Source organism: Parasteatoda tepidariorum, chromosome X1, assembly GCF_043381705.1.
Source record: "Parasteatoda tepidariorum isolate YZ-2023 chromosome X1, CAS_Ptep_4.0, whole genome shotgun sequence".
Taxonomy (NCBI): Eukaryota; Metazoa; Arthropoda; class Arachnida; order Araneae; family Theridiidae; genus Parasteatoda; species Parasteatoda tepidariorum.
In genome coordinates, this window is record NC_092214.1 from 25,395,482 (window position 1) to 25,415,084 (window position 19,603).

Consider the following 19,603-nt stretch of genomic DNA (forward strand, 5'->3'; position numbering starts at 1 on the left):
CACTGATAGAGCATCTGCCAGGTATATATATATATATAATATAATATAACATATTCAATTATTTATATATATATATTTGAATATACATCTAAAAATACATATTAAACATACATCATTTATAAAGGTAAACATATTACCGAACACCCTGTGTACAAAATTTCAGTTTGCATTGAATTGCAGTTATTTTAAAGACGGTACAATTTATAATTTAAATTTAGCAATTTTATTAGAAATAAAAACCATTAGCAATTTGACATTTACCCTACAGAAAAGAGTGAGTCCAGTGTAAACTACGAAGTCCTGAAAATATATTTTCAAATCATAAAAATTGAAACAAATCATGGTAAAAATACTTACCTACTTCGCAATCCTGTCATAATTTATTTGAATTTTTATATATAAAATATTCAGTATTTGAAAATTCATGGTTTATTCTGGATTTAAGAAAAAAACCTGAATGGAAAATAAAAGTACAGAAACTGACGTATTATAGTTTCGGTTCTATAAACAAGAACTTCCCGTAGAGTCTAAACACCAAATAATATTGGCGATCGAAATGGGCTGCAGGTGGCGTAGAGCAGAACTCTTTTCCTATGGCAACACGTCACATGCTTTCCCCATTAGCGTGTGGAAAGTCATAGAGGAAGGAAGTACGTTAGTTTCTCTCTTGATTTTCGCATAGATTAAAATTTTTTAACTTAAAAAACTATATGGAACTGAAAACTACATTAAACATAGTTCTAAAGAAAAGTATCATAGAAATTTTAAAAAATATTTTTATTAAATAAAAAGGAAAAATATTAAGAAAAGGGAAATTATCGTAGTACATTCCTATACAACTGAAAAGAGGAGGAGAGGGAAGGGAGAAGGGCTAAAAGCATGAAACCGGTCTCTCCCCACATGGCGTATTCGAGTGTTGCGATCGCGAATTGGATAAGTAAGAAGACAACCACGTGCAAAGTGGCTTAGCTTATAAGGGCAGAGGATCGAATTTCATGTCAATGTGGTCTTACGTATATTGGACAAACTAAACGAACCCTTAAACATCAATTTAAAGAACACGAAAAATATGCCTACAATTTCGGGAATTTACCGATCTCCCTGCAGCCTGCATAGCCAGAACTTTATTCACAAGTTTGAGGTTTCTTCTGCTAAAATCATTCGACACTGTTCTTCCTCTACCGAACTTGATTTCTGGGAATCACTCTTTGTTTTGAAAAATTATAATATTAAATTATTGACTTTTGTAGTAACACAAAGTTTTCCATTATTTAGAAATATATTCTAATCTATTCTTTGCCCCCTTCTGTTCACCGCATCCCTCACACCTCTTTCTTATCTTGCTTCCTTTAGTTGCTGGTTCAAATTTGTTCCTCTGTCCCTATTGGTCAAATCCCTTGACACGTGTTTGTTTCTTTACTCTCCTACTATTATTTGTGGTTCAGACACTAAGGAAGGTTCTTGTTTTTAGAACTGAAACTATAAGCATGTCCATGTCTGTACTTTCAGTTGTGCTTTATTCATGTTATTTCATTTCATTACTTTTTTGCATTAATATACATAACACAAAATATTCCCCTTATATTTAAGATACTATGAAATTCATTGAATTCACTTATTTCTAAGCTTTAAAATTTCAACTATTAATAAAGGGTTAAGAGTATTTGCTATGAAAGGTTTCCCTCTCAACATAGTATCCTCTAAGCCAATTAAAGCAAAACTTTATTTATTTATTTTTCTAAATAATCTATTGATTTGACATATTATTTATTATGGTCTAGAAAGCCATTGAAAAAAAGAAGATTTTTTAAACTTTGTTTAATAGTTTTTAAAAATAGAAAATACGTGTCTTGTGTACAGCACGTTGACTAAATCTCGAACTAAATATTACTCATCTTTTGGAATTCCAATGCACTTTTTGTTTTTCAGAAATAGTATTGTCTTCAATCAGTAAATAAAAAATTTGCCTTTATTGGAATGAAAATACGCAGTTTATTTTAATTTGTTTAGCAGGATACAAAAAAAAATAATTTGCAAAAAAAAATATTTTAAAATTTTTGTGTGATGCAGCAACAAAGCATTTTGAACAATGCTTCATGACATTTTTGCATATTGTCATAGGTTTTGCATTGCAAACCCTGCATGTTCCTTTTTTGTTATTATTTGAATTAAGTGTCTAATATTTTCATATCCAATGATTTTTTTCATGTATATATATATTTTTTATTTCATGATATCTGTTTCTTGACATGCTGTTTGACACAATTGTAGTAGTGCAATCGGGACCTTTCTCCTAATAATATTTTCTTTAGGTAACCTGAAAAATAAGAAAGCCCAGAAATGATCTGATATCGTGCTCTGTGAGGAGAAACCGCAGATTATTTTTCTTAGTAGCATAAATTAAAGACTCTTTATGTATATGTTCTACCATTGCATTTGCATAAAAATTAAAAATCTCAATTGGACTGAGTACACATAATTTCTCTTGCTTCTGTAAAATTCGCTTTCTTTGAATTTTTGCCCCCTCCTTTTCATGATCTTTCGGGTATGGTAGAGGGTCTAACCGATTACATTCTTTATTTTTCCATTTTGCATCAGGGATTTTAGTTGTAAGTGTACAATGTGAATGCATTGAGTTGCGATAAATTATTTCAGACTGCTCAGTTCCTGGTTCTGTAATTTTAAATAAATTGAGTAAAAATTCGCATGATATATTTTCATTGGTTTCGTGTATACTTTCAATTGTCCTTTTGATATCGTACAAATCCTTAGTTACATCTAAATCATCATTTTGTGCTTCATTTACAATCATGTTATCATCAATATTTCGATTTTCACTTTTCTGATCTTATCAGGAGGAATCAAAAATAATCTTGTTCTTAATATTCTTTATCAGGTAGAGTGTCATAATATCCGGCAGTTTCTTCAATTCCTTTAAGGAAGGGATTTTAGACCCTCTGGAAAATAAGTAATTGTTTTTAACAAAACACTGTAAATGTTATTTTTCAAAGGCATGATTTAAGCAAATAGTCATTGCTGTTCATAAATTTAATTCTTTTAAATTTTACTGAAAAAAAGTTGCATCCATAATACGTCAAGCATTATGGTAAGGGGATTAAAAATTTATGTAAAAAAAAAAATTAAGGATTAAATATTAAAATAGATGAAAGGATAAAAAGCAACAATTATAATATAGAACAATTAGATTTGAAATTAAATGCAAATTAAAGTTAGAAGCTGTCCTGCAGAATCATACTTTAAGGAAAACAATAATATATAATAATAACTTAAGTTAAAAATAATTCATCACTCATCCCTAAGTGAAACAGAATAAAAAAATGACTGAAGAAGGTTTTACATTTTAAAAGAAAAACATTTTATTCGTTGAGCTCCACCAGCAACCAATACAGAAACTTACACATAAAGAAAATTTAAATAGGCATAGTTGCCAACATAATGCCTGAGAGGGGCAAAAAATGAACTCAAAAATTGAAAATGAATTCCATGCGGAATGACATCACGCATCCTATCCTTTTTATGCTAGTATTCATTGGCAAAAGTGACTGGCTTGAGAACAAATATGCGCCAAATAAGAATTTAATCATAGACATAGAAATATGGCAAATTTGGTGCAAACTAATGTAAAAATTGAGTTGGCTAAAGGTGATGCAATACAAAAAAGAATTTTCTAGAACTTTCGATTTTTACCAACAAAGGACTAAAGTCACCTGAAGGTCATAGCCGGAATGCAGGTGTTAACATTTTTGGGGGAGCTGCTGACAGTTAAATTATAGTATTCTTGAACAAGTGATGAGTGGATACTCATACACAAAAGGGCACATAGTTATTTCCATGAGAAAAGGATACTTGGTTTAAATTGGTAACAATACAAAGCCAACGTCAAAGGAAACCATCAGATAAGGTCCGAATAATGTTCATTTTTTATTACTATATTATTATTATTATTTAATCTTTTTAAACACTGAAATTATTCTATATCAAAGCAAATCGTGAACAAACAAATTTATTTTACTCAAAATTTTGAAACACAAATTAAATTTATAAATTTTTGAAACTGACAGGAAAAAAGTATTGGATATAAAAAATTAAATGAAAACCATCTATAAAAAGAAAACCATAAAATAAAATAAATTTTATTATTTAAACAGTAGACAAAATAAGCTTTTATTCCATTTTCCAAACATAGAAAAGTATTATGATTTTGCTACAAGCTGCTTCCATTAATTTACTGGGCATTTTGCCAAAGGTATGTCTACAACTCTATCTATAGATGTCAAATGAACGAAAATAACACTTTTTTTTAATAACTGAATAAAATGAATGCTTGGAAATACTTAAGAATATAAATTTAATAAAATATATAACATATTTTTGCAAGTTTTACCTCAAATATATCTAAATTCTTACATACCTGCAAAATCTGACTTCTGCACAGGATTACCTTAAACAAAATTAGTTACCGAACAGCAACACGTGACTTTCTGGTTTTAATTTTTTTGTGATGATATCAGATAAATCTTGACTGATTGACAGAGTTGTTTTAGTTCGAAAAATATTAAGTGAAATCTTTTGCAATATATAGCCAATAACAGTCAATATATTTTTAATGCAAATGCGTCATTTGTGCAGGACTGTGACTTTAAATGGCTTTAGGTGAAGGACTATAACTTGAAACATCATTCATCATAATTATTGAATTCTTCATAATCACAATCGCTGATATAAATGATATAATAATTATCCAGCATTAACTTCGTTGTAATTATTGAAATGTACATAATAAAATATTACATTTAAAAAAATGATTTGCATTTGACATCAACAGAATTTTGAGACTGTTGCTGTACAAACTGACTACACATCCTAAATTTTGATGATTAGATAATTACTAACTATTAAATGGATTTCACAATCGTTATAAACTACACAATAAATTTTTTTATTTGATTAAAAAATGACTGTGATTTTATGCCATTTTGCCCCACCTGAATATGACGTAAAATACTAATTTGACATGATTATTTTTGTCATAAAAAGTTTTTAAAATAAGTTTAAATTAAGTAATTTTTAAAATAAGAATTAGCAGCTTAAAATCAGCATTCATTTAATCAGTTCTATTCATAACTTAAAAAAGTTTTATCCGATAAGAAATTTCTCGTTTCTTAATATGATCCTTTTTAAGCTAAAATTATAAAATATTAACGTTTAAAAAACTCAATCCACATGCATGTTCAATGCAAATTCTACTTTATTATGATAAGGCATTTTCTTTTAAAATTAATGGAATTTTCTTCGATAATATAAAAGACTGTCATTTAAAAGATTAATTTTTCTTTGCGATAAGAAAATATCTAAGTTATTTGAGAGTAAAGTATTAAATACAAATTAATAGCAGCTTTAGAATTTTGAAAGGTGACGACGTAATAAATGGTTTTTTGTGTATAGAAGATTTGTAAATCTTTTCTTGGTAATATAAATTTATGTGGTGATTATTTGCGCTTATAACTATTTGTATTGACTTGAGTTGATGAATAGTTGGATTATATTAGTATAAAGTTTCTTTCTTTCATTTAAATAAAGATTTTCAGTAGCCAGCGATATTTTTTTTAAGTGATAAAGAAGTTCTTTTTTACATCTTGGAGAATATATAACATAGTTTAACATGTCTTCGTAAATATATCAAACGTTAAGAAGAAATATGGGTTTGATTGTTTTGTGAAATAGATTCCAAAAAACTTGTTTGAATTTCCTTGTCTTTAGGTGAATTTTTTGCATGTGTCTTGTTCACAAAAATCGCTTTCAATAAATCAAATGAAATATAATGTTATATTTGCATGAAAAATCCATTAGTATGATTTATTTATATTATTTCAGGAAGAACGAAAAATATAAGCAATACTTTTAATTATTCTACATCGGAGCTTCGATTTTATAATATACGCACGTGTTTCAATTAAGTAAAGAAAAATCGCTATCAAATATTCACTCAAAATAAATTGTTGGCATATACACACCTGAAAATCTTTGATAATATTTTGACGTCTGTTTGGGATAATTGTTTTTGTATCTCATTACTATATGCCTTGAAAAATGTTTGATGTGTTTCTTATAACCTTGATATACGGCTGAATTGAACCTTACTTTAGCGTAAATTTATCCTTCTTAGAAATGATATTGCAAAATTATGGTCTTATCAGATCGGAAAAATTGTTCTATTTATCATCGTTTTAAGGTTATAGAAAATTCGCACGATTACATAAATTGAACCATAAAGGTTTAATTTGAACAAAAACAAGATTCAATTTAATACATAGTAAGGATGTAGCAAATTTGCCTGAGGTGAGGACCATATAGATATAAATATTGACTTTGAAGTCCAGGAAAAAAAAATCAGTCTAATGGCATCAAATCGCTCCACCTCAGTACCCCTTAATCTTGTGCCTTAGCAAGATATTACAAGAATAAGAAATTAAAGACAGTTGTATAACCTAATATCTGTAATGAACAGCCTAAATCTACATTAAATGGTTCAGAAATCACCAATAAACGCCCAAATCCCATGCTCCACAACAATAACTATTTATCTGTTAAATAGAATAAGACAGAACTGATATTATTATTTTTGTCTTTTGTTTCTTGCTCTTGTCGAAGCAGACCTTGTTAATGTTTTTTTTCAAAGTAAATTTGTTAGAACTCTTATAATTTTTAATTATCTCGAGTTTCTGCTTTCTAACGATAAATTTTGAATTAAAACAAAGTACCAAAATACCAATTTTTTAAAGTACCAAAATACGCATTAAAGTTGAAAGCACTAAAATTGATGCTTTTGACTCTAGAATGGAATGAATTTTATTCCAATGGCTTTAGTGAAGAACATTCTTAAACGAGCACACCAAAAGTGAAATATGAAATCGGATCCGAAAAAAAAAAACGGAATTGCTATACCAATGAAGATTCAGGAAGCGGCTAATCCTTGAAAGTGCAAGTTGGTCACCGAAAATTCAATTAAATATTGTAGTAGATAATTAAATTATATCTATATTTTTATTATAAATGAAAAAAAAATTCATCCAAAAATCACTCTCTTTTTGTTAGAAATCCTCGAAGTAACTACTTATAATTTTAAAGGATTTTACTTAAACCTAGAGTACTTCCCCAAACGTTTTACGCAATCTAATATGACACGGAACATAGAAGAAGTTCACCGTTACATGATGATGATGTGTATATATTTAGTTGAGCAATAAAGTTAATTATGTTGTTATGAGATAATTATATCTAAATTCATAAATTTGCCTATTGCATTAAATAATTTTATAACATTTGATTTCTATCCCTTTCAACTCCATTAAGCCTAGGTTCCGATTCTTTCAGAATTGTAGGTATGCTTAATATGCAATATAGTTTAATTAAGTATTATATATAATAATTTTTTAAAGATCATTTTTTCACGATATTTATGCGCAAACTGTCATAAAAGTTTAGACAGATAGAAAAATACCCTTAAAAATTTTATATCCATAATTTCAATAATAGTTAAGTTTAAAATATTGATTTTATTTCATATGCAAACATTTGGTATTCATTTAACTCACTTTTCCAAACTTTTGATGGAGCTTAAAGTTTACTTCTCATCTAAACTCTGATAGTAAATCAGGAGAATTCTTTTACACTTCTTTTGGTGTTGAGAAACTTCCACCATATTTGCTGTTAAGATACACTAAAAGACTTAACAATGTAAGGACTTTTATTTAAAACCAGCGAATATTTCAAACTTTTAAAGAAAATTAAAATGAAAACGAACATCACTATTCTAATCAATGAGAATCAACAGCTATCGTTGAGTAGTGAATTGTTTTCGATACCATCATTTTATAAACGTCAAAATCCTAACGTGAAAATTTTAACTAGCAAAAAAAAAAAAAAAAAAAAAAAAAAAAAAAAAAAAAAAAAAAAAAAAAAAAAAAAAAAAANAAAAAAAAAAAAAAAAAAAAAAAAAAGAAGAAGAAAATTAAAGTTATCTGATCTAAAATCACCCTTACATTTAAGAAACTTATAGTGCAATCTATTTAATCATTGTTTTTTTTTTGAAATTTATTTTTTAAATTCAAAACAAATATCACATTTGCACTTTTATTCGATATGCACATCTAAGTTATTCGATATGCACATCTTGTTAAGATACACTAAAAGACTTAACAATGTCAAGAATTTTATTTAAAACCAGCGAATATTTCAAACTTTTGAAGAAAATTTAAATGACAACGAGCATCAATATTCTAATCAATGCGAATAAACGGATATCGTTGAGTAGTGAATTGTTTTAGATATCATAATTTAAATTAACCTCAAAATCCTACCGTGGAAGTTTTAACTGGCGGAAAAAAAAGGGGAAAAATTGGAACAAATTAAAGTTATCTGATCTAAAATCATCCTTACATTTAAGAACCTTATAGTTCAATCTATTTAATCATTGTTATTTTTCTGAAATTTATTTTTTAAATTCAAAAGAAATATCACATTTGTACTTTTGTTCGATATGCACAAATAAAATTTCTCCCATACAATGCATTATAAGCACAGCTCCCTAAATAATTATGAGGATAAATAGAGAACGTCTTTTATTTGCAAACACTTAGTATTTATCTAGCTATCTTTCCTAAACTTTTGATGGAGTTTAACTCTCTTAAATCCAAACTCTAGTAAAAGAGTTGAAAATCGACGCGCTTGCGCATTCCTTTTCTGCGTAGAAAAATTTCAGAGGTTATCCCAAACAGCGTAGACCCGATGATGGACATTTCAAAACGCGCAAGGGAGGCGCAACAAACACCCATTATACATATATAGACCCATAAAAGACTCCGAAAGATTTCACATCTCTCTGTCCCACGGATGAAGTCTGAAGCATCATTTGCTCCTGATGCTCCGGTATCACTTTTTTAAGCACCATTTATTGAATCATCTGAAAAAAAGATAAAAATATTAAGAGTAATGGGGTGGAGTCGACAGAAACGGGGAATTGATGTCTTGAGAAATGTTCTATGTTTTTCTTTACTGACAACACCGACCACGTGCTCACTTGGGTGAGTATTTATTGTTTTTTTTATTATGGTAATAGTGTGAAATATGGAACTATATTGAGAGAAAAATTCTATCTACTGGAAAACTACTTTTTTGTGTGCTTATAGTTATTTAAATGTTAATGATTTATATGTTTAAAATTAATATTTATTTTCTCTAGATTTTTATTGCTTTACGCATTTTAAATTTTATTTGTTTAAAAATTGGGGGTGTTGAATTCTTATTAAATTTTATGACAGTTTGTATTTATAGTATATATTATTCAAGTTCATAATAGTAATTTTTGTTTGTCACTTTTAAGTGATTCATTTTGCACAGAAACTATATTTTACGAGCGCTATTTGTAACTTCCACAAGCGTTTGTTTATTTATATATCTATTTAACCTCTGAAATTAATTATTGCGGATGTTGAATAGTCATTTAATATCATGTCAGTTTGATTAACTAATTAAGTTCATAGTTAGTATTTAAGTTCATTGTTTTTAAGTGATTCAATTCATTCGAAACATACATTTTGCGAGGGCTATTTTCAGATTCCTGTAATTTATAATCATTAATTACTTGTCTTAATATTTGAACCTACTTATTTTTGAAATAACTTAAAATTAACTTAATTAACTTTTAAATTAACCTAATTTGAACTTTAATACTTTTTTACGTTATATTATACTTAGAAATTTCGTATAAATAATATTTTTAGAGTTCATCTTTGAGAAAAAAAACTTAAGATAATTGCTTTTATTTTCTGTTTCCTTTTATTGTACTACCGTGACATCAATTTTCATTCATTGTTTAGGTAGGAAAGGAAAAAAAAATTCAGCAAAGTTGAAAATATTTTTTTATAACAGATTTGAAAACTTTTCGTTTAACTGAATGAAACGAAGAAAATGTTGTAATTCTTTTTATCAATCAATTTGGGCCTAGTTTCCAGATTTTATGTAGAGATTTTGTTAAAAGAAAGCTGTGCTGCTAATTCTTAATAATAAATGAACTAAAAAAACACATCGTTGGTAATTGTTAACAGAAATATAATATACTTTAAAAGAAAAAAAAGATGGAAGAACTTTTTGGAACTAAGCTTACGTATGAGTATTTCGTAAATCAATTATTACGGAACTAGTAATTTTTAAAATATGAAAAGAACCACATTAAAAAATTACTTATGCATCTAGATGAATATAGTGCTAATGCGTTTGGTGAAGTTTTTTCGTTATGAGTGAAAAATACTTTTATTTTTATTTTGGATTCACTTTCGGTTCCAAACGTAATTTTATCCATTTTAATGGAAAAGAAGATGGCAAAACATAATTTTTCTTCAGTCAAATAAAGTTTAATTAACTGTTTTGGTGAAGTTTAAAGTGTTTTTGAGAAATTAACAAAGTCGCCAACTGTTTGAAGATGTTTTTTGTCTGTTTTTTTAACTGTATTTCTGTCTTTTTTAACAGAGTGCTGGATTGTACAATATAATTCTTTTCATACTTTTTTTTACAGAAAAATATGTATGAGGCATGGCTGGGAGTTAAAATATTCTAAATTCTTAAAATCCTTCCAAAGATAATATCTATATAAAAATATTTGAAAAAACTTATTTTATACTTTGCAAAACTTTCAGCTATTGCTATGGGAGTGACTGTGCTTTTAGCAAATTTTTAAGGTTCATATCCTTTTGATGTCCCTTAATTTTAATAGTTTACGTATTAATGTTATACATTCTTAAATTATACCCCCTTTTCTTTAAAGCAGTCATAATTTTCCGATGCATTTACTTTATGAACACAAATATCTAGTAATGATTTGCCATATGTAACTAAAAATGTCGCAAACCTTAAACTACGACATTGACTCAGAATTAAGTGCCAGCAAATATTGCGTTATTTATCAGTAATTAATCAAATTTTCAAGAGATTCACGAAATATAGTGATTGAATTACAGTCTGCTTAGGTAAATATTCTTTATTTACATTAAAACTGTTCATTTAAGTTACATTTCTTTCGTGAATATGTGCAATTCAAGCAATATTTCATAATATATAAACATAAATGCATATTATCTTATTATATACATGTAAAGAAATTATAAATACACGTTTACATTTTAATATAAAAAATATTTTAATTACAGTTTATATTTAATGGACCCTTGGACTTTGATAAGTGGAAATATTCTATTTGGCATATTGTTAATTAAAGTTTGAATGTATCCAGAATCAATTTTGTCCCAACAGTCATAGATTGCTACATACATGAACTGAGGAGTATTAGTGGCGTAAACAATACGTAATTGACCCCTGGCGTTTTAAATTGGATTGAGGTCCTGGCTTCGTGATAACCAGTCTATGACATAAATTTTTTTCTGTTTCAAACCACATCTTTATAGACATTGTAGTTTGGCAAGACGCATTCATTATCTTGTATAAATATCCTAATATGTCCTCTGAATAAAGACCGAAAAGGTATTAAATGATTATATAACAAAGATCGAAAATATTTTGCATCCTTATCTTAATTAATTATAACTATCCGGTTTTCCACCAAATCCGATACATGCCCATACCATCATTTCAGCTCCACTTGATTGTCTACTAAAACACTTCTTCTGTTTGGGGCGCAAACATTACCCATAGCAGTTATTACCATCAGGGTCATTCAGATTTAATTTTTCTTATCAGAGAAAATAGCAGTATACCATTTGTCGACCAAAGAAATCACTATTTTGCCCGAGGATAGTCAAGCATCTATATACTTTTGAGTAAACAAAAGTTTCACCTTTAATTTCACATTTATAACATTCTTATTTTGCCTTAGAGTTTAGGCAACTGTTGTATGAGATACATTAGTCTGAATTTTCTACAAAGGAAAGGGTAAGACTTTGTGCTATGTATACTAAATAAAAAAATAACGTGATTTAAGTACAAATAAAAATACATAAATTGGCATACTATAATTTTAGTTCTATGATCAAGAGCATTCCTCAGCGACTAAACATCAAAATAAGTAAAGAAGTAATAAAAGACAAACACGTTTGAAGTGATGTAACCAATAGGGACAAAGGGGAGCAATTTTGAACAAGGAAATAACAATGCGGAGATAAACAGGTGTAAGGGTGGTTATCAGGAACCCCTGGGGGCAGCAGATTAAATTAAAATAGACTTCCAAATATTCGGAAACGGTGGCATACTTGAAAGATCATTAATTAAACTATCAGAATATTTCAAAATATACAATGACTCCCAATCGGACGGTGAAGAACAGTGTTGAATGATTTTAGCGGAAGAAAAATCAAACCAGAGATTTGAATTCCTACTGTGTAAAGCAGTGTTCCTCAAAGTGTGGTACGCGTACCTCCAGGGGTACGGGAACAGTTCAGCTGGGGTACGCGTTCTTAAACGAAATATCTTGCAACAAACCAAAATTTTAAAATTGTTTTATTTAAAAATAAAGCAAGCCATGAAAATTTACTATTACATACTTTTCTATTGGCTATTTTTTGCAGAGTTAACAGTTAGTAACTAGTGGTGTCAACAGCCAGTTGTGATTTTTAACTTTCGTGCAATTTTTTTCTAGTAAAAAATACTTTCATTTTTTTATTAGTGGTACACAACTTTGCGAAAAATTTAGAAAGGGTGCACAAAAGTCATAAGTTTGGGAAACACTGATGTAAAGCGATGAAGATTAGTTAATATCCGTATTTTGGATGTATCTTTTATGTTCGTTAAGTTGAAATTTAAGGTTACGTAATATTATTAGGACGTAACGTACTATTATTACGTATTAGATATTAAGGTTTGTCCAATCTACGGAAGACCATATTGATACGGAATTTTGATACGGAATAACCAGCTATTAATATCAGCAATTGGGTCCATAAGGTGGGTGGAATTTAGCTTATTTACGAGAAGAAATGACTTTAAACTCAAATTTATTCAGAATCTTAGCAATTTGGGAGCAGATTTTCAGATAATCAAGTTATTAAAGTTCGATTTACAGAGTTTGGTAGTTTGTGAGATATGTATTAGTTTTCTATAGGTGGAATCAATTTTATTAGAAGGAAAACCACGGTCTACAGCGATAGTCTTAAAGTGAAGTGGCTCTTCGTTGAAGAGATAAATATTTGAACGCATTTTAGAAACATGTGTGAATAAGGCAGCTATCTTTTGGTTTGGGGATGGGATGAGCGATTATGAGAGGAAAGTGAAACCACAAATAGTTTTCGATAAACACTAGTGAGAAATTTATCTCAATTACGAGTAATAAGAACGTCAAAGAAGGGTAAACACTTATTACTTTCCTGTTCAAACGTAAATTATAGGCAAAGATCTATAGAATTCATAATATTGAGACCGCTTTCTATAAATTGGTCAAGCACATTGTTTCAATTTTCTCCCAAGTGTGAATTTATTTACTGTCAGAAATTCATATGATTTTTTGAAGAGCTTCATACTTCAAACCTAATGGTAACAAAATGGTTTCTCTTGATGTAAAATCTTTATTCACCAACGGTCCCATTAATAGTAACCTTAATTACCTTAAAGTAAGATTACAAGAATTCTATTTTTACCAAGTTGAAATTGACGAATTAGTAAATTTTACTCGTATTTGTTCAGAACAGTCCACCTTCACATTTAACAGAACATTTTATAGAATGATTGATGTCTTAGCTAAATGTAATCCTCTCATCTCTTTCTTAAGTGACTTGTATATGCACTACCTCGCAGTGAAACTCTTTCATTTGTTAAAGTTACCTTTTTAAAAACGATAAATCGAAAATTGTTTCTCATTGATAGACAATACTGACATCTATCATGTTCTCAATATTATGAATTATATAGATCCTTACATGCAACTTGCGTTTGAACAGGAAAATAATAAGTGTTTACCTTTCTTAGACGTTCTTATTACTTGTAATTGTGATAAATTTCTCACTAATGTTTTTATAAAACCATTTGTGGCTTCACTTCCCCTCATAATCACTCATCCCATCCTCTTCTAAAAAAATCGATTCTTCCAATAAAATATTAATCTCAAAATCTGCCAAACTCACTAAATTGAAGTTTAACACTTTGATTGTTTACCTTATTATCCAAAAATCAGTTCCTAAATTGATACAATTTTGAATAAGTTTGAGTTTTAAGTTATTTTTTCTCCTGCAAATATGCTAAATTTCACCGAACTTAAAGACCCTGCTGTGTTATTAGTAACTCGGGTATTTATCAAATTTCGTCTCAATGTGGTCTTGCTTGCATTGGACAAAATAAATTTACCCTTATATTTCGACTTAAGTAACAGAAAAAAGATATGTTCAGGATATTAACTGATCTTCTATCGCTCTACGCAGTTGGAATTCAAATCACAGGTTTGATTTTTTTTCTACTAAAATTATTCAATACTGCTCTTCACCTTCCGAATTTTTGGGAGTCGTTTGTCGTTTTATATTTTGAAAAATTCTAATAGTTTAGTTAATGATCTTTTGACCATGCTACCGCTAAATCCCCTCACATCTGTTTCTTATCTCCCCATTGGTATTTCCCTGTTTGAACTTGCTCCCTTTGTCCCTATTGGTTAAAAACTACTTTACACATGTTTGCTTCGTTACTTCTTTACCTTTTTTTTTAACTTTTAGATAATGAGGAAGGTTCCTGTTCATAGAACTGAAACTATAGTATGTAAATTTATGTATTAATGGGAATTGTTCTGGAATTTGCTTAGTGGAGATGATTTTTACTGTTGCTTGGTGAAAAACACTTCTTTTGTCAATCAGTTAGTGCTGATTTCCTGATTGTTTTTTTTTTATCTTGCTGATATTAAATTATTTTCTTGCTACAATTTGCGCAATACCGATAGATCTACCAACTAATTTAGCTATAGTTCCATTGGATTTCTTTTGAAAAGGAAAAAACAAAATTTCTATCACTTGTTTTTCACTAAGCTCAGTATTACTCAGCATTTTAACTCTGTGCTCTGTTTTTGCTGACAGAATAGCCAAATGTTTGATTCTTGCAATCCGGAAGTTAGTGTCGTAGGAGAAATTTGCATGTAACTATTACTGGGGGCTCTTCTTCTTAGTGCACTTATATTTTCCTTACAATAACGTTGCAACAAAAATTGAATGATTATTGTTTTTCTATGTAAAAAGAGTTTTTTTTTCGAAAAATAATGTTTATAATTGAAGCAGTTTTTAAAGTGAATAAATTTTTTTTTGTAGATTTAGACTATAATTTCAGCTAGTCAAGTGTGTATTTATAATTTCCTTACACACTGTACGGTTGTATTGAAAAAAAAAGTCGAAAAATACAATATTATAAGAGATAATGCAACTACTTATGAAAAAATAACAAATAAATTCAAACTTAAACAACAATTAACGTAAAATTCTGTATTCCTGATTCATAAGAATTTATATTAGACATTCACTGAGAAAACAATTATCTTCAAAACTACTATGACACGGAAATTTTAATGCATTTCCGGTTCTATGAAAACACCAAAAGGCACAGTGATTTTTACCGAAGTTCTTAGGTAAAATTAATAATAAAGTTTAGTATTATTACGATATTTTTTGGTAGTAAATGTATTAAAATTTGGTAAATTTATCATATCTTAAGTCATGGCAAAAAACCATTTAACTTTTAAGTTTTGTATTTTTAATAAATTTGGGATAATAAAAATGATAGTTTTAAAAACTAGAATTTCCGGTAAATTGTTGTAATACTAATTGAAAAATTTGCAAATGAATGCCTTAAATACTGTATATTTTGGTTTCAATACCAGAATTATCGTTTTTTTTACCAGAAATGTCATTACCATACAAGTATGGTAATTTTACGAAAAATATTTATCCGAGTAATAACAATGACCTAAATATAATACGAAGAGTAATGCCATTTTGGAAAAGATACGATATTAAAGACTTTTAAAACAAATGAGGAGAAGATTTAAGGACATGTAAAATCAGAAATTCTGAACAAAACTCATGATTGCTGCTCTAGCAAGTTTAATAAATAAATGTAACAACCCGTATAATAAATTTTCTTGAAATTGTTTCGGCGTACAAAAAGAGATTCTGCATTCTTTTTGAATGTAGACAGAAGAAACGGCAGTTAAAGACTAGGGCAAGTCTAACAAGATATCATTTTCTAGAAAAATAATTCAGTTGATTGAATTGCAGAATTTTTTTGCAATGTAGTTCATAGATGAAATGATGTTAATATTTTGCATTGCATAAGGGCTTCAATATTTATTTTATAACCTGCTTTAGTTTTTGCATTTATTGTTTTATAGGTATTTTCTATTTTTTTTTAAATTTAGAGTAACTATTTTTAACTATTATAACTAACACGAGTTTTTAAATGAGAAAGATAGTTATTTTTTCCATTAAAGTAATTTTATGTTTATTTTTCTTTGTTATTCTTATGTTTTTTTGTTAACTTTTCTTTGTTTTCATTAATACTTAAAAATATTATTAAAAAAACTTAATGTGTCTTCATTATTTATATTTGTTCTCCCTACATTATTTATACAGTACCTATCGAGCTTTATTTTCAATAAAATTCATTTAACAATATAGTTAAACTATTTTATACTTTGATTCGTATAATAATATTTCAATCGCATAATTTAATTGTGCAATAATGGTAATAAGGGTTTAAATAATTTCTTTGTATTTCAAAGTCCTTAAAACTAAACAATTTTGATAGAATTTACGACTAAGACCCGCTTTTAATCTATATTTTTAAGTTTTTGCTAAACAGAAAGTTAAAACCTTTCTATTGAGGCCTCAAATATAAAATAAAATCAGTAAAAATAAAATGAATTCTGAAATTGGCAAAAAGAAAGATCGATTTCAATCAAAGCAAAAGTGGGATATACACCATCTGAAAGTCGCTTTTATTAAGTATATATATATATTTTTTTTTATTTGAAAAATAAATTAAGTTTTTATTATTTTAATCCCAAAATTCCAAACTATTTTTAATTTATGGAACATTTTAAACGAATAGACTCAGAAGCAAAATGTAGAAAAACTAGCTTAGTTGAAATTTCAAGTTACACTGAGAAAAAAATTATTTTCAAAACTATAAGAATTAGGTAAAATTTACTGTGTTTCTGGCTCTATGGGAATACCATAAAGCTCGACAATTATTACTGAAATACTTCTCTTTAAAAACTTTTGCTTAAGAATTTAGCATACAATGATCAACTGAATTTTTTCAAAACTATTTTTTAATTTAAAAAAGAAGAAATGGTCAGTTCATGAAATTCAGTTATTAAAAATATGAACTTTTTCCACATGTCTAAAATTTTTTGTTGAAAACTTCACAAAATATTCCCGGCTTATATCAGAAGTATTTAATTACTGAATAAATAGAATTAATTTTACTGCAGAATTTGCATTAGGATATCAACGAGAGTTAAAACTGCCAGTCAGTTACTGAGCAGTCAATCAGCTTTAAATTTTCGGTAATTTCTGTCCTCTTTATTCTAGCAACTATTTTGGAGTTCAAACAATACTTGCTGTTAGGTTATTTGTTTTTTTGATATATTATGTAACTTCATTTAAAACTCATTTTGACTTAAAAAGAATCGTTTCTTGTATCAATATAAATTTTTATTTCGGTTGCATTAGTGTTAGTTACAACGTTTTTAACCATTTTAAGTAAAAAAGTTTCATGAAGTATTTTGGAAATTCAATTATACCAGTTGAGTCAACTTAAGAAACCAGTTGAGACAGTTCTTAAAAGATGCATAGTTTGTGTAATAGGTTACCAAGAACTTTAGAGTTTATTTTGTGAATATTAGTCACCACGCATAAAATAAATGGATGACGAAAATGACCTGCAATGACAGTAAGTGGTGGTTATGGTGAATATATATATATATANATATATATGTATATGTATATATATATATATAAGAGAGAGAGAGATTCCCTTCCCATGCGTAAATAAATAAAACCACACATTTATCCACAACTTAATTGAGAGAACCCTTGTCTTATCAATGTAATTAATACCTTAAATAACAAATCTTAATAATTATTTGATTTGTATTATACCTTGGAAGCATGAACAAGATGAATTTTTTCATCAAAAAACAAATATTAGTGTTATTATTGTTTTTAATAAAATACTAGAATATAGTCAATTTAATACACGTTTTATAAATATTCACTAAATATTATTTATCTACATTTGTCTCCATCAACTGATAATCACCTAAATGAACGCTCGTTTCTCAGAAAATGAAATCTCAGTTAATGTTTCATTCAAATATAAGAGCTGCTTAATTGAGTGCAAATTCTGAACAGAAAATCCTTATCTTATCAATGCAAAGTGAAAAAAATAGTTAATTCAGCAATTACGCGGAATTAAGCATTACGAAAGAAACAAACGTGAAGTAACAAATATTCGAAACTTAAATCAGTAAAATAAAAACACTTTTGGGATTAAATTTTAAATGTTAATTAAAAAGATTTACAGTCATTAGTCTTTCAAAGGAGTTAATTTGAATAATTCAACTCTTTAAAATGTTAAAGAAGGTGAGTGTTTTTATTAGAGCAATTTAATACGCAATTATTTATTTCAATAAATTAATACTTGATTCGAATAAGTTGATGCCAGCTTAAACAGTCTCGTATTTTGTTGAGAATTCATGAAAACCGAATTTCTTCGAGTTTCAGTTTTAGATGTAGAAACTAGTTCGTTTCTTGGGGATTTCCAATTAATGTAAAAACCGAATAAATGCAAATGATTTGTATTAACAAAAAATTATTTAATTATGCCGTTCAATACTTAAAAGTTAAAGAAAATTGTGTGAATAATTCATTACTTTATTTCAAGTTAATGCGGATTCGCGCGTTGATTTCTAAAGGGTGTAGTTATAATTTAACACCGGGGATTTAAAAAAAAAATTACAGGCACATCCTTGTGGATGATCCGAAGACATGCCATCACAATTTTGATCCTCTGCAGAGGGGATGGCACCCCCACTTCGGTAGCCCGACGACCTGCACGCGAAGTCGAGCACTTTACGGTAGAACAGTTTAACGAGGACCAATACCGCACACCCTCGGTCCCTACGCAGACTGATCCAAGTGGTCACCTACCCGCACACTGACTGCAGTCAGTGATGCTTGACTTTGGTGATCTGCTGGGAACCGTGTCTTAACGATCAGTCCACTGAGGGTACATTTTGTATTTGCAGATTTATAAGATGAAAATGTTATGTTTCATAATATATTTTACACTAATCGTGGTTAACATTTCGTGATTCATGATTGCTTTTTTTCTTCATATTTTGAGTAATATTTATAGATATTAATTAGGATATCTTATATTATACATCTAGAATAATAGATAGCGTCTTTCATACACTTATTTATTTAAATAAGGTTTTGCTTAAAACAGTCTTATAAGCTTAAATTTTGAATTTAATGATAATTGAATTCTTAATAAACAAAATTGACTTTTTTTATAAACTAATTCAAGTCGAAAATAGTTTAAA

General features: G+C 28.2%; 1 protein-coding gene across 1 annotated transcript in view; it reads left to right on the forward strand.

The window, feature by feature from the left end:
• The first annotated feature begins 8,817 nt into the window (after window positions 1–8,817).
• LOC107456704 (glycine receptor subunit alpha-2-like) overlaps window positions 8,818–19,603 on the forward strand; it is a 155,023-nt gene continuing 144,237 nt past the window's right edge. Inside the window, exon 1 of the mRNA XM_016074641.3 lies at window positions 8,818–9,104. Coding sequence (XP_015930127.1) covers window positions 9,013–9,104 — 92 coding nt within the window. The 5' untranslated portion in view covers window positions 8,818–9,012. The remainder of the gene's footprint in view (window positions 9,105–19,603) is intronic.